The 14783-nt window shown below is 53.9% G+C and overlaps 6 protein-coding genes across 6 annotated transcripts; 3 read left to right on the top strand and 3 right to left on the bottom strand.

The window, feature by feature from the left end:
- Position 1: 1 nt before the first annotated feature.
- Positions 2-391, bottom strand: CKM354_001240500 (uncharacterized protein; the record flags this gene model as incomplete). Its single annotated transcript, XM_044807927.1, has 1 exon — positions 2-391. One exon carries the CDS (start codon positions 389-391, stop codon positions 2-4), a length of 390 nt encoding a protein of 129 aa, XP_044663862.1.
- Positions 392-2085: 1694 nt separating this feature from the next.
- CKM354_001240400 (uncharacterized protein) lies at positions 2086-2907 on the bottom strand (the record flags this gene model as incomplete). Its single annotated transcript, XM_044807926.1, has 4 exons — positions 2086-2270; positions 2365-2528; positions 2584-2706; positions 2762-2907. 4 exons carry the CDS (start codon positions 2905-2907, stop codon positions 2086-2088), a joined length of 618 nt encoding a protein of 205 aa, XP_044663861.1.
- Positions 2908-3382: 475 nt separating this feature from the next.
- CKM354_001240300 (uncharacterized protein) lies at positions 3383-4603 on the top strand (the record flags this gene model as incomplete). Its single annotated transcript, XM_044807925.1, has 1 exon — positions 3383-4603. One exon carries the CDS (start codon positions 3383-3385, stop codon positions 4601-4603), a length of 1221 nt encoding a protein of 406 aa, XP_044663860.1.
- Positions 4604-5596: 993 nt separating this feature from the next.
- Positions 5597-6202, top strand: CKM354_001240200 (uncharacterized protein; the record flags this gene model as incomplete). The annotated part of the gene is made up of 3 exons (XM_044807924.1): positions 5597-5669; positions 5760-5832; positions 5911-6202. The coding sequence occupies 3 exons, from the start codon at positions 5597-5599 to the stop codon at positions 6200-6202; spliced, it is 438 nt and encodes a 145-aa protein (XP_044663859.1).
- A 493-nt stretch (positions 6203-6695) lies between these two features.
- On the bottom strand, positions 6696-7766 carry CKM354_001240100 (uncharacterized protein; the record flags this gene model as incomplete). Its single annotated transcript, XM_044807923.1, has 1 exon — positions 6696-7766. One exon carries the CDS (start codon positions 7764-7766, stop codon positions 6696-6698), a length of 1071 nt encoding a protein of 356 aa, XP_044663858.1.
- Positions 7767-8525: 759 nt separating this feature from the next.
- On the top strand, positions 8526-14151 carry CKM354_001240000 (uncharacterized protein; the record flags this gene model as incomplete). The annotated part of the gene is made up of 3 exons (XM_044807922.1): positions 8526-13397; positions 13458-13660; positions 13710-14151. 3 exons carry the CDS (start codon positions 8526-8528, stop codon positions 14149-14151), a joined length of 5517 nt encoding a protein of 1838 aa, XP_044663857.1.
- Between the last annotated feature and the right edge of the window lie 632 nt (positions 14152-14783).

Here is a 14783-nt window from a genome sequence, read left to right as displayed (position 1 = left end):
TTCAATCGCCGCGGAAGCGAGCAAGACCGATCGTCTCACGCTCGCAGACGGTGGGCACTGGCTTGAAAACTGGGGACCTGGTGCTGACTGAGGCGGCGCTGCTGATGGAAGAGGAGCGGGAAGCCGGAGCGTGGTTGCTTAGAAATCCTCCGTCATCGAGGACGAGGTCGGCGACGGCTTGCTCGTTCTTGCCGGCGCTCATGGCTGGAGATGGCAGGATGTCTTTTGGCGTGAGAGCGAGAGGGGATGTCTTCTCTTGAGGGACGGCAGCGGACAATTGGAGCCAGGTGCCTGGGATGAGACCTCTTCGCATTCTATCGAGGGTAGCAGCTTGTTGTGCTGCTTTGACCTCGTTGTCGCTTGGGCGTTCCTTGTTCCAGAGACCAGACATTGTTGTTGGTGGTGAATGAGTTGTAAAAGTTGGTTGCGGTAATGTTCCGATTTCTGTGTCTTTGGTAGATGTTCACTGTTCAAGTTGTGAGGTAGTGCTGGGATGATAAAGGAATCACACAAAGGAAAGAGGGAAAGCTCTCTTATAGCTCTGACCAGATACACGCCTCCTCTCTCCAGTCTGTGCCAGACAGACCTGGGGCACTAAGAAAGTGGGATGCATCGCTGCAACGGGGAGCAGCACGCCAAGCGGAGGTTTGATAACGCCGAGTGAAGCATCGTCTCAGCACAACACACAGAAATGGGAAGGCGACAGGGCAAATCTCTGCTTCGTCATCGACCATGTGACCATTGACGGTTGGAATCTGTGAACGGGGGATTTAAACGTTTGGGCTTGGCTCTGGAGAAATGCAGCGGCAGTGCTGGGGAATGCTGGTCAGTCTAAGATCAGGCCGAGCCTTGCCCAGAACATCTTCCTGGCAACCGTCGCAGCGCGGATGTGCTCCCACACCAGTCAGGAGCTCGCTCTGCTTGGACTTGCCCACTTTTACCCACTGTTTGCTGCTGTTCAAGAGTTGTGGCCAAGGGGGCTAATGCACACCGATCTTCTTGCGTGCGTGCTTGACCTGACGGACTTTTTGCTCCTGCCTGCGCTCGGGGTTAGCGGAAGGCGAGGGGTGCGACGGTTCGGGGCACGGCGCCTGTTCCAGACTCTGCTTGATGGAGTGGAGGAGTAACGGGGGAAATGGAATGGGAAAGCGTCGGTGTCCGGTAGGGCTTGGCTTCGTTCTGTTTCAAAAGCGCTGCGCCCTCCACTCTCCGGTTTTCCCAAACAGGCAATATGGTATGGAGTGCACGCGTCTCCGATCAGCGTGTCAAGATGAGGCGGTGTGGTTGGTGGAAAAGTGTGGCTGCGATCTGCTGCGAGAGAATGGGGAAGGGGTTCACCTGTGCAGCGTGCAGTGGGATCCCACGTCTGTGGATGCTCTGATACTGCATCTGCGCGGGACTTGCATACTGCTGCTTGTTCGGTGGCGCTGCAGCTGCGATACTGCGGTCGTGCCAGCTCAGCGTTCACTTGGCAAGTCTCATGAACGCGTAGCATTCGAAATTGCAACATGCTGTGACGACATTGCACAAAAGCTACAGCCTACAGCAGTCGCTGCTGACGAAGCGGCATTTCGTAATCAGATACGGATTTTCATTTGATCCGTCTTAGCAACTGTCCGGAGTACGGCCGCAGGACACGAAGTGAAGCTAGACAGATAGGCTGACAGATAGCGGCATGAAAAGACCAGATTGCCTGATGCCTAATCTGATGGGTGGACGGACCATCGATGTCGATTGAACGGAAGTAAAAATTCCACGATTTGGCAGCCAGTTCCAGTGGATAGCTTATTGTCCTGGAAGCTAACTTGCTCTTCTATCCAGGTGATCAAACCTTCGAAGTCTCAAATGCTGTGTCACATTGAAGCACACCGACCACTGTCGCCCAGTGAAGGCAAATGGACGTGCATGAACTGTATCTCGTGCTTGGCAAAAACCGATGCCCAGAGCTTTTCGTGCTCATATCGTAGCAGCTTTACCCGCTGTCTCAAATGCAATACCCCTCCAACGCCTCGCTAAATCGACACCCAGTAATGCGTACAATTTTGTGTTGTTCCTGCGAGCGCCAGTGCGGTGTCCTGCCACTCATCATATTCCCTTGCCCATGCCTCGTCCTCCAGCATCAGGCGCATCCGGCAGCCTCTCCACAGCGTATCCTCCCCTCTTGCATGATATGATCGGCACGCCTGGAATTTTACGAATGCGTCTCTTCAAGTCGCGATCGTTCGTGGCCACCAGATATACACGCTGCGTGCTAACACGAGTAACGATGCCTACAGAGAGTCGTTAGTAAAGCTCACATCCTAGGCAATCCCCCAAGCCAATGTGTCCCTAAGAATCAGGAAAGGTGTAGAAGTGACAACTCACAATCGTCAGCATATGTGCCTTTGTGGTCACATTGCAATCTCTCCCATCGCTCGTCCCGAGCAATCTGCAAGGCGATTCGGTATTTTGGTCCCAACTTCTCCAACTCGGCCATTACGCAGGACGTAATTATAGGGGTGCACGAAGCGTATAGTGTGTCCATAAGCCTAGCAAGTAGTCAGGTCTCCTGCATCTTCCTTTTGCGACGAGGGCTGTACTTACGTCGGAAGAAGTGGCAGCTTGTGATGAACTGTGTGACTGAGGAAATTCGTATCGACGAGAACAGAGTAGGGCGGCGTGAGGGCGGTGTTGTGCTGAAAGAACATGGACGAGGGCACTTGTGGTCTGCAGAGCATCGTCAGTAAGAGCACCTCGCAGACATCTTGTCGCATTCACATACATCTCTCGTATCAATTCATCTTTGCCCTTCGTCTTCTCTTTCTGCTTCGCTTCCTCGGCGACGATGTTCTTCTTCAGCCGCGCATCACGCTGGCCGATCACGCGCTTGACTGCCGCGAACTTGCGCGTCTTCTTCTGCACTCCCATGGTTGTATGCGACAAGAAATGCAGTCGAGAATGACGCCCTCCAGAAATTCTGTATCACTAGCGGCGGGTGCTGCCGGTAGTGTTCGCTATTCCTGGCGCCGTGCTTGCCCATCCCTGTCGCCTCCCCAACGCCCCTTCCCACATCTGGTCGCACAACGACTCTGCACACGCAACACACTTTCCGCTCGTTTGGGACACACTCGTTCACGCGCCCGTCTGTCGCTCACAGGCACTCCGCGATACACACCGTCGACCTTGTCGCCGCATTCTTACCCGTTGCCACCGAGCGGAGGAGACGGTTGGAGCAATCGAGAGAGGCTGAGCGAGTGGTTCACATCCCTGCCACAGCGTTACCAGAACGACAGCCACCTGGGAGCACATCATATACCAGCAGGACACCGCCGCCTGCGCTCTGCAGGGCCCTCCCACTACTCCCGCTGTGCTACCGTGATTGCTGCTTGACACCGCCGACATCATGGCCACGTCTTCCCGGTTGATGCGCCTCATCGCGCTGCTGCTCTGCCTCTCAGTTGTCGCCGTATACGCTCAACAAGACCTCCCGAATCTCGAAACCGCCACGAACACCAACGATGTCACGCCCACCGAGAACACTGCCAGCGCTACCCCCGAATCCACTGGCGACCAGACCACCGCTGAGAACACCGCAGAGACCACGGCCGAGTCTACCGCAGAATCGACAGGAGATGCGACAACAACAGGTGACAGCACGGAGACCACGAGTGGAGCCACACAGGCGCCCACGACAGCGACCTTCCCGGATGCTACCACAAACACTGCTCCGGCGACTTTCCGTCTGACCGGTCTCCCAACCATTGCTGGTGCTGGTGTTCCTGAAATTGGCGTACCCTACACTGCCAACGCGCCATTCATGCAAAAGTCGTCCATGCCAGAGGGTACCGTGTTCATTGCAGTTGGTGCAGTACTGGCTTTCCTCGGCGCTTGCGTGTTGGCTTGGCGAGGTCTTGTCGCCTGGAGCATCAACAGATCTGTCAAGCGTGCCGCATTGGCATCTATCCGTGGCGAGAAACATGGCGCCTGGGGTGGCAGTCAAGGATACAGCACCAAAAGTGCCTACTACAAGGAGTACGAGGCTGGCAGTAGTATGTCACTGGACCATTTGACTGCCAATGGCAAAACACAGAAGCCGGGCAAGCACGATGATTCACACAGACATTCTTCCGCGCCACCAGCTGGTTTGTTCTTCTCTCCGACGGCACAGGCTTCCAATCGTGCAAGCTCCTACACTGTGGACAACAACCGCAGCTCTGCATTCTTGCCCGCGGGTTACTACGCGTCGCCCTCGGCGGATGCTCCAGCAGGTGGCCGTAATAGCACAGTGATTGGCGGCTCACATTTGGCTCCGTATGCGCGCAACAGTCACATTGGAGGTGCTTCGCCTTCGCCACCTGGGTCACCAAATCCTACCCTTCCCGGATCCCGATCAACAACAAACTTCCATGGTGACTCTCGGGCAGGTCTTCGCACGGCATCTCGAGGACCGCCCAGCAGAGATGGGTACGGCGGAGGCAGAGGCAGCCACCTCTACACGCATCCCAGCAGCAGTAGTCTCGCAGTTGGCCAGAGCCAAAGCGACCTGCCTGGCCAAAGAGCTCCTTCGGCCATTTTCGACGACATGCTCGACGTACACGGGAATGGTCCTCGCGAACGCTATTAGTTGGAGCGTGATTCGAGCAGGACTACGTTGACGCCATCGGAGAGCAGGACCACGTTGGCTCCGTCAGCTAGCAGGGTCACCTTGACCCCGTCCGCTAGTAGGAGCAGATTTATGGAGAGGCTATCTATTAGCAACGACTGCTCGATTGGTCAGGATCCGAATCTTTACTGAAACACTCAGTCCCGGAGACAGAAGGCGGGCTGGCATGTCGCAAACCTGCTTGCGGCAAGCACGCCTGGAAGCATGGAAGTACGCACATCTCAGTGTGCGGCGATGGCGCGTGCGCCCAAACATGAACCCTTACTTCGCCGTGGAAGAATTTTGTACAAGACCTGCGATGAGCCAATGTCCTTTGATGTTCCCCTCGGGTGTTATGCAGCGGTGGGAATTGTGCCTCTCTTGCTCATGAGCCAGTGGCATTTCAGACAATGGAGGTCTGTCGACTAGTGAAGAAGCTATGATTGCGATCAGAGGCATGAGCCCACGCGAAATTTTGAGTACGAGGCGGAGGCATGAGGGCGGGCCGAGGGCGCGGAATGTTAATGTGTACATGATTAGAACTTTGATGCAATTCTTGTCGACACAGCGGCTACATGTATGATGGGCAGATGATACTTATGAGTACTAATTCAACTCTCTTGCCTGTTCGTAATTCTCCACAATCGCCATATGCGTCTCCCATGTATTCCTCTCTTGTGCCTCAGGTGTTATTGCAACCAGCAAATGGCGAACAATGAATTAGCATGGTTCGCTCGAACTCGGAATGAAGTGAGAGTGAAGTGAACTCCCGCACTGACCCTTCGGAAGAGCGGACTTGGAAGCGGGGATAACAAGCCGACCTCAACTCTTCCAGCTCCGTCAGCCAGCCATTGAGTTGCGCACTACGACAGCTCCAAAAACCAGCACCCTCGCGCGCCGCCGACGACACTAGCACACTCGCTCGACTGTCCCATTCGACAACACACATCCGGCAAAGGAAGCAAGCCAGCAGCCATGGCCGCCGCAATCAAGGCCATCAACGCCAAAATCCGGTCAAACCCGGTGTCGGATTACCTCTGCTCAACACGTACGTGACTGCCAGGCGCTTGCTATACATTGCACTGCATGTGCGAGTGAGTATAAAGAGTACGGAAGCTGACATGATCATGCGCAACAGATTTCTGGGGTCCCGCGAGTAACTTTGGTATTCCTCTCGCCGCAGTCATGGACACGCAAAAGGATCCTGAAATGTACGTCCTCACAACCACTTCCGTCTTCTCACACATGTCTCTCACAAGTCCAAACTAACTCCTTTCTTCCCGCTATAGTATCTCCGGCCGCATGACCGCCGCCCTCTGCGGCTACTCCGCCGTTTTCATGCGCTACTCCCTCGCCGTCACACCGAAGAACTACCTCCTCTTCGGCTGCCACTTGGTCAACTTCAGCGCACAATCGACGCAGGCTTACAGGTTTATCAACTGGTGGTATATGGGTGGCCGGGAAAAGAATTTTGAGGCCAAGGCGAAAGAGGGTTTGAATAAGGCTGAGGGTGTTGTGGGGCAGGCGCAGGAGAAGGCGAAGGAGTTGGTTGGGAAGGTGGAGGAGAAGGTTGGACGGTAAGGTTAAGAGCCTGGGATAGATATGAAAGGAAGAGGTTAAGGTGTTGATGAGTTGGAGTATACCTCAGTTGAAGTGGGGTGTGGGACGTGCGAAGTCATCTGGTAAAGACGACAGAGCTAGCTGCGAGGTTTCGGTTGGTGCTTTTGATATCTGTATAGTGGCATCTCGATCGTAATTGAGCGTTGCAAGATTCAAACACAGTGGACTTCCCGCTCGAGGTCCAAGAACGATAAGTGACAAGGCTCGCTCGCGAAATGTTCCAGTGGAGCTTTTCACGCACAGACAACACAACGGAGAATCAGACGGACGAGACATGAAGCTGAGCTGCTGAAAATCTTGCCCTAGGCCACTGCATCAAGACACTCATACGAAATAGAAGATGTTCGAATACCGCCAGACCACGCTCCTCTCGTACACGACCGAGCCAGTCTCTGCAAACCCTGTCAAACAAAAGAAGCACGCCAAACGACGATACCCTCCATGATCTACCAGCCTACCCTCCCAGACTCGCTGACTCCCCATCCCTCCCACGATAAAACCCTTGCATCTCCGCCCTCTGCTCCTTCCAAATCGCCTTCAGAATCGGATCATGACTCGGATCACCATCCCAATACTTAGCATGAAAACTCCTCGCCCCACCTCTCCAATCATTCGCCGTGGGCCAATTGACATTCCATCCATACCACAACGGCTTCCACGGCATATTTCCATCTTGTCGATGCGCATAATTGAGTAGATTCTGCTCCGGAAAGCTAGGATCGAAACGCCCCTGGAGTTGCAGGAGACTCATGTAATAGTCAAAGAGTTTGAGAGAGGGTGTGAAAATGAAGAAACCGCAGTTGAGGTAGCTGAGATCAGTGGGTGGAGGGTATGGGTGATCGTAGCCCCAGAAATCGCTGTGCGTGGCGAACATGTAAGTGCGAGGGAGTTCGGCTTCATCTTCTTTGATGGCTTGAGGGAGGGCTTTGGTGCCTTGGGTGAGAGTGGATTCGTCGAAGAAGACGCCATCGAGGGGTGCGGTGACGAGGGTATCGGCGTCGATGAAGAGGATTTTGTCGTAGTCGGTGAGTTGGAAGAGGCGGAGTTTGGAGAGGACGTCGGCCCAGCGAGGGTCGGCGGCTTGGACCCAGTCTTTTTTGAGTTTTTCTACGAGGACGATTGTTGCGCCGTCTTTTTTGAGGCGGTCGCGTTTGCGTTTGGAGACGTCGCGGGTGCAGACTACGAGGAAGGGAATGCTGTTGTTTGTTCCGGCGGATTTGGAGTGGAGGAGTTGGTAGGCTAGCACGCGAGCGCCTAGATAGTAGCCATCATCTGCGTCGTTTATTGCTGCGGATTCCTCGTCCGTTTCTCGACGATCGCCACTTGTGCTGCCGGCGAGGAAGGTTGCGTAGGCGACTTTGTGCGTTTGGAGGACGACTTGCTGTGAGTATGGTGCCGCGCCTTTGGGTCGCGGGGGGAGCCAGCGGTGATTGGGGTGACTGGATTTCAAGGTGAGAGTGATGAGCGATGAGGTCAGGAATAGGAAGATGCAAAGACCGACAGTCTTCGGATTAGCAGCAGTCATTGTAGCATGGTTATTGCAGTCGGGACAGTAGAGTGGAAGTGGAAGAGTGGCATCTTCAAGACGTGAAGCTCGTGGCATTCCAGTCCAGAATCTAGAGCGAGGGGCTTATCGCCAAAGGGATGAGGATTATGGTAAAAATCACTTCAGTCCACGCATTAAGTCAACAAGATCTCCGGCGGTGAAGTTTCTCGGTCTGGTAAGCAGTCGTAGTAGGAGAAGCCATCTCCACGACAGCGACTGTTCGATGGGCGTCGTCAGAACATATGCGTTTTAAGGTACCAGCTTACTTGTTGCGGTCGTGCATCGGCGAGTCCTGAACTTATGGACAGTTGTCAAACATGCCGTATGTGGTTTTGTCAGAGTGTCCGAAGCCGAGATATATATCACGATGAGGTTGATGATAGACAGAGGTCGACGTGCGTCTCGTTCGAGACGTGAAGGTGAGAGGCGACAGCAGGAGCCGGGCCGGAATCCGATGGCAACGGCCAATCAGAGAGTCGAATGATCTCCACCGTGCTCACTCAGATGACAAGTTCGAGGCTGCCGTCTGTTTACGACACCATCATCTGCATCCACCTGTGGCGTTTCTGGGAGTTTCCACTGGCACTGTATTTTCAATACACTAAGTCTTGCCTTAGCCATTCGCTTTCGCCTGCACTCCGAACTTTGCCTCAAGGCGTTTGGCTCAAGAACACAAACGCCCCCCAGAACACCATGATATCGGGAACCATCATCCACTAGGTCCAACTTGCCTTCACCATGGCTTCTACAGACGAGCAACGTGAGTTGTCGCTCGTCGGCAAGGTCGAGCTGAAGATAGCTCTCACGGATACCGATGCCAAGCTCGAAACGATTCTGAAGACTTACCTGGCACCACTGCTGCTCAAGCTCGCCTCGCCTCACGAAAGCGTGAGGAAGAAGGTCATCACCATATGCCAGCACGTCAATACTCGCATACAGCCGAAGTCCATTCAATTGCCAGTCGCTGCGCTTGTTAAGCAATTCAAAGAGCAAGAAAGCTCTCTCATTCGCCACTTCGATCTTCTTTACATTCAACAGGGCGTTGTCCGACTGTCCAACGCCGACAAGGCAGATTTACTTCCTGTTGTTGCGAGCGGCATATCGAAGACCGGACAGCATGGCTCCCAGATCTTTTATCTGCTTTTGCGGATATTGCCATCCATCGTGATACCTGCTCGAGGTAGTAAAGAGGACCTTGAATTGAGGTCCAATTTGTCAGTGTCTGATGAGGATGCTGCATATCTAGCAGGGCATCTGGGCAAATTGATACTTTTCACGCCACAAAAGTCCGCGGGGAACAGCACTGCAACATGTCCAGGTCTGACTACAGAAGACTATGCTTTCTTGAGCGTGAATGGCAAGGATGAGTGGAATCCATCTGCCGGTGGTCTCAACCTACTCCAGACCAAGACTATGACTTCCAAACTACTTGCGAGTGGCTTGTTCAACGACAGCGATCGTTTCCTCCCAGCGTTGTTCGCCTCGGCCGATCCAGCTTCATCGATTAGTGATGTTGGCGATGATATATTGAAGCGAGCTCTTCCTGCTACAGACCTGGAAGACGAGGCTTTAATCAATACGCTCTATGATTTGTATTTCGGCAAAGGCACTGCACCAAGAGTGCGTGCACCTCTGCGAATCAAGATCCTGAACTTTTTCGCCAAGTCCACCAAAAGTACCACCTTCGACAGCCAGATCATCAAATTGGTCCATGATGGCCTGTCGACTACCTCAGATGGTGAAGATGTCGTCATGTCCAATGGACCAGTACAAAACATAAACATCAGCCGGGAGACTCTCAAATTGAGGGCCGCGATTTTCGCCTACATCACTTTTGTGGCAAGATTCGGCGACAAATCGACTTTGCAGACAGTTGCCATCCCTATTGTAACCAAGTTGCGGGACTTCGTCGAGAATCAGGGCTGGCCCAAAATTGGACCGAGTGAAGACTTGACATCGCGTGCATATGCGTACGAAGTCATCGGGCTTCTCTCAAAATCTGGTCCCAAGAGCCTGCTCATTGAAGATGAGCATCCTTCCTTGGATTTGCTGCGATGGCTCTTCGACTCGTTAGCGCGCGATGCCTCTGGCAATTCGATCATCGTCAGCATAGAAGAGTCTCTTTCAACAATCCTCGGAGGAATGCATCGCTTTCCGTTACAGACGCATGAGCAGCAAGTCCTGGAAGAGCTCCTGATTGATCAGATGAATCAGTCCGCAAATCTCGAGGCTTCCTCCCGACTCCGCAGCACCCGATACGTGGCAGTAAGATTTGCAAATCGATGTTTGCCCTATTCTTCAGTCAAAGGGCGCTGGATCGATGCGCTCGCGATGGGTGCAACGTCCGATCGCCCCGAAGTCCGGGAAGAAGGCGAACGAGGTCTCAGTCCTTACTGGCATCGCATGCTGAACGGCACAAGCGAAGGAATCGAATCCGCAGAGACGAAGTTCCCAGGATTCAAGGCAGTCGTCCAGGAGTTCTTCGTCGTGCAAACCAAGATTACGAGCGATGAAGCGGGTGTCATAGCTCGAAGATCGAGAGAGGTATACGAGTCTTCATATCTTGGACTCACAGCTTTCGCCAGACGGATGCTCATTCAAGAAGCATTGAGAGAAGCTCAAATACCGCTCAATCTTGATAGCGAATGGGAGCGTCGACTAGATGCAATGGCAGAATCGGATCTGCCTGCACGGCAAGCAATCAAGAGCAAGGTCTCAGCACTGACTATGAGTGATGCACTCATGATAGATGTTGTGCTTTCGGCGCTATTTGAGTGCACAGCTCTAAAGTCTACAACGGGAGAACATGGGCATCTCGTCGAATTGCTCTCGTTCAGCCCAAATGCATTGGTTCAGAAACACGTTGGCCGCGTGACTGAGCTTCAGCAAGTGTTGAAGTCGAACAACCACACGCGTCGCATGGCCGCCGCTCACGCCTTTGGGATTCTGGCGTCTCACCAGAATTTCAACTCTACGGCAGTTCTGAACGATCTGCTAGATGTTGCGGGTTCGTGGCAGACAGCTGTCGGTACTAGCCTAAGTGCCACACACGGCGCCCTCGTCAGCCTTGGGTATTATTACAGCCGGGCTTCTTGTCGTGGTCGATCGACAGCCGACCTCCCCGATTTTGGTCGATTCCTCACTACCCTGTTTGGCATCTTCGAGAATGCAAGAGATGACTTGCTCCAAGAAGCAACCTTTGTGACGATTGGGCAGCTATGCATGTTCAACTGTCTTACAGCTGAATTGGTGGGCGAGTACTCTTCGATTGGCAAAGTGTCGGACAAATTGTACTCGAAAGCGAAAGATGGCAATGAGCCGGCGGTTCTTTGCCTTGGACAGCTATCGATGATCGTGCCAGAAGATGGCGATGACCTGCAGAAGATCCAGGACAGCTTGCACAAACTCCACGAGGTCCGACAGTCGGAAGTGCATTTCACAGTCGGCGAAGCATTGACTTATGTGGCGAGCGGCTGGAACTCAACTGCTCTTGCCACGAAGCTCGACGTCGACGTCGACCCAGTGCCGCAGCTAGGCCAGACAAGACAACACACGCTCGGAAAGCTTGTCGATAGAGTGCTGGCCGATTGCGCGAATACCAAACCGGCTTTGAAGAAGGCTGCAGTCATGTGGCTGTTGTGTCTGGTGCAATTCTGTGGCGAGCGATTGCAAAATCGACTCGCCGAATGTCAGACTGCGTTCCGAAGATGTCTTGCCGACAGAGATGAACTTGTCCAGGAAACCGCATCGAGAGGTTTGGGGCTGGTGTATGAAAAGGGCGATCGGATCCTCAAGGACGACCTCGTGCGCGAGCTGGTGTCTTCCTTCTCATCGGACAAGCAGCAACTTGCTGGCAACGTCGCCGCTGACACTCAGCTGTTCGAACCCGGACAGCTACCTACTGGAGACGGCTCAGTCTCCACCTACAAGGATATCATGAGTCTTGCATCGGAAGTGGGAGACTCGAGCTTGGTATACAAGTTCATGTCTATGGCATCTTCGAATGCAATCTGGTCCAGCAGAGCTGCCTTTGGCCGATTTGGTCTCAGTCGCGTCCTTTCTGACTCCAGTGTCGACGGATACCTGGCCGACAACCCAAAGCTGTATCCAAAGCTGTTTCGATATCGTTTCGACCCCAACAGCGGTGTGCAGCGCTCCATGAATGAGATTTGGACAGCGCTTGTGCCTGACTCTGCGGCCACCATCACCAAACACTTTGATGCTATCATGGACGATCTCTTGGTGAGTATTCTAGGTAAAGAATGGCGGGTACGGCAAGCATGCTGCGCTGCGGTCGCAGATCTCGTCCAAGGACGGCCGCTGGAGCAGTACGAGAGCTATCTTGAGCGTATCTGGACGCAGTGCTTCAAAGTGCTGGACGACATCAAGGAATCTGTCCGCGCGGCCGCCGCTTCGCTCGCGAGAACACTGACCGGAGTACTCACCAGAGCTCTCGAGGCCGATCACAGCTCCACAAAAAATGCCTCAGCCATGTTGAAGCACGTGTTACCTTTTCTGTTATCGCCGTCTGGCATGGAGTCGAGCGCGAAGGAGACACAAATGTTCTCTGTGCACACTCTTCTGGAAATCATCAAGAAGGCCAATGGAGCGACGTTACGGCTTTTCATACCGGAGTTGGTCGAGAGACTGATCGGTCTGCTAAGTTCTCTTGAACCCGAAGCAGTGAACTATGTGCACATGAATGCTTCAAAGTACAACCTTACTGAGCAGAAAATTGACGACATGCGCCTGTCTAGCGTACGCAGCAGTCCGTTGATGGAAGCTATTGAGCGTTGTCTGGATCTGCTGGACGAGGAGACGATGCGCCAACTTCAGCCTAAGCTTGAGAGTGCCATGAAGAGCTCAGTGGGGCTGCCTTCGAAGGTCGGGTCTAGTCGGGTGCTCGTATCACTGGCGACGAGGCGTATGTTGCTATTCCGACCTTATGCGGATGACACGCTCAAGCTGTTGGAGCGACTAATCATCGATCGCAACGACACCGTCTCAAGCTCGTATGCCGCCGCTGCCGGGTATGTGGCGCGTGGAGCTTCCGACAAGCAAATCCTGCGCTACATCAGTTTCGCAAGCAAATTATACTTTGACTCAGAAGGGGACCGAGCTTCGTCAACGCCACGGCGCAGCATCGCTTCTGGAGAGTTGATGCTCGCTTTTGCAAAGAATGCTAGCGACAAGTTCAATGCTTTCGCCACATCAGCTCTACCTTTCGTCTTTGTAGGCAAGCATGATTCCAACGAGCAAGTGCGCACACCTTTCAAAGACACTTGGGAGGAGGCTGCTGGTGGATCGCGAGCTGCGCAGCTATACCTGAAAGAGATATTGGACCTATGCACGGCACATTTGGACTCTCCACAGTGGCACTTGAAGCATACGGCCGCTCGCACGGTAGCTGAAGCTACCAAGACTGCGTGCGCCGGTGAGTCGCAGCTGTCTGCAGCCACTGGTGCTGCCTTGTGGCCAGCTATCGAGAAAGCTCTTTCGGGCAAGACTTGGGATGGCAAGGAGGATGTGCTCTCGGCTTTTGTCAAATTCGTCGAGTCGGCGCAGGTGTATTACTCTGAGAATGAAGTGGTTCGAAACGCCATCGTCAAGGTGAGTTGGTGCTGATGTTTTGCTCTTAGTCATTCTCTGCTGACAGTATGGTGCCCTTAGATTGCGATCAGAGAAGCCAAACGTCAGAATGTGGGTTATCGCCAGCACTCCATAGGTGCACTCGCAAAGGTCGCACTTGCACGGACTGATGTAGACCTGAGCGAGGCGGTCTTGGAAGTTGCTACTCCATTGTTAAGCGAGACCCCAGACGAAGATGCTATGGAGATCGATGGAGCGGATGGAGGCCGCAAAGCGGACGAAATGTACGTGTTTCTCCAAACCCCCATTATTCCCCCGCTGACGTCCATCAAGCAAGGAAATCACCACGGCGGGTGCTATCGAAGCCATCTTCGCTTCCATCAATCCTCGTGCATCATCCGGAACAGAATTGGAGCACAAGGCGTCTCGTGGTCTACACGAAGTGGCTGCTGCGAAGACTGCCACGAGTGCGCGTACCCTGCGAAGCCTTTTCGAAAGCCTGCAAAGCATGTTCGAGCGGGTCCGGAGGGAAGAGCGAAAGTTTGAGCTGGATGCCACAGCCATCGCAGACCTGAAGACGCTGCTATTCGGCCCTTCGATATCGATTCAGGCTATTCGCTTGGCGAGGGCGCATGCGGTGCTGGCGTCTGTGACCACCTGTCCCACGATTTCGGCCCAGTTGGGGGAAGGAATCCGTGCGACCATGGCGGAGGAGCCGTCGAATGAAGTTCGACAGGTTCTAGAATCTGCATGGAAAGGCTGCGAGGCGTTATGAGGCGCTGTCTGTACGACCGCGCGCATGGCCAACACGTGGGAATGTGGTCCCGGAGCTAGACTGCAGCCTTCCTGCAGCCATACATAGGGCATTATTCATAGACTAGCTAGCACTTCATCGTGACGCCAGCCTACCCACCCTGAAAGGCGGTTCGAGGTTTGAGATGAGCTTTGTTGACAACGCTTCCAGGCTACGAGCAGCAAATGGTTTATTCGCCTCGCATTCGTGGAGGATACCAGTTTGTTCCAGAATTTCAAGCAAGCCAAGAAAGCCACATGGCGCAAGAGCTCGCTCGATTGGGTCTGGACCGAGACGTCCTTTTCGCCACAACACCTCGATACCAGAACATCGCTGCCCAATGGGACACAAGCCTACGGTAATGCCATGTGTCTTGCGCGTCGCCTGCATGACTCTCGTGACGCCATCGCGACCGAAACGACACGGAAAAACCGCCATGTTGACACCGAACGACTGATGATGAGTGATGCAGAAGCTGGAGGCGGACTCCTTCCTCCGCCAGCGTGCTCGTGCAGCGTCAAGGACGCTGCATCGGGGCCACGGACACGCTCCTATTGGCAACTGCACGCCACGATGCACGAGCTAGGACTGTGACCGGCAAGGCGGTTCCAGTT

Source organism: Cercospora kikuchii, assembly GCF_019650295.1.
Source record: "Cercospora kikuchii DNA, contig_00009, whole genome shotgun sequence".
Lineage (NCBI taxonomy): Eukaryota > Fungi > Ascomycota > Dothideomycetes > Mycosphaerellales > Mycosphaerellaceae > Cercospora > Cercospora kikuchii.
This window is presented reverse-complemented; position numbering and strand designations above follow the sequence as displayed.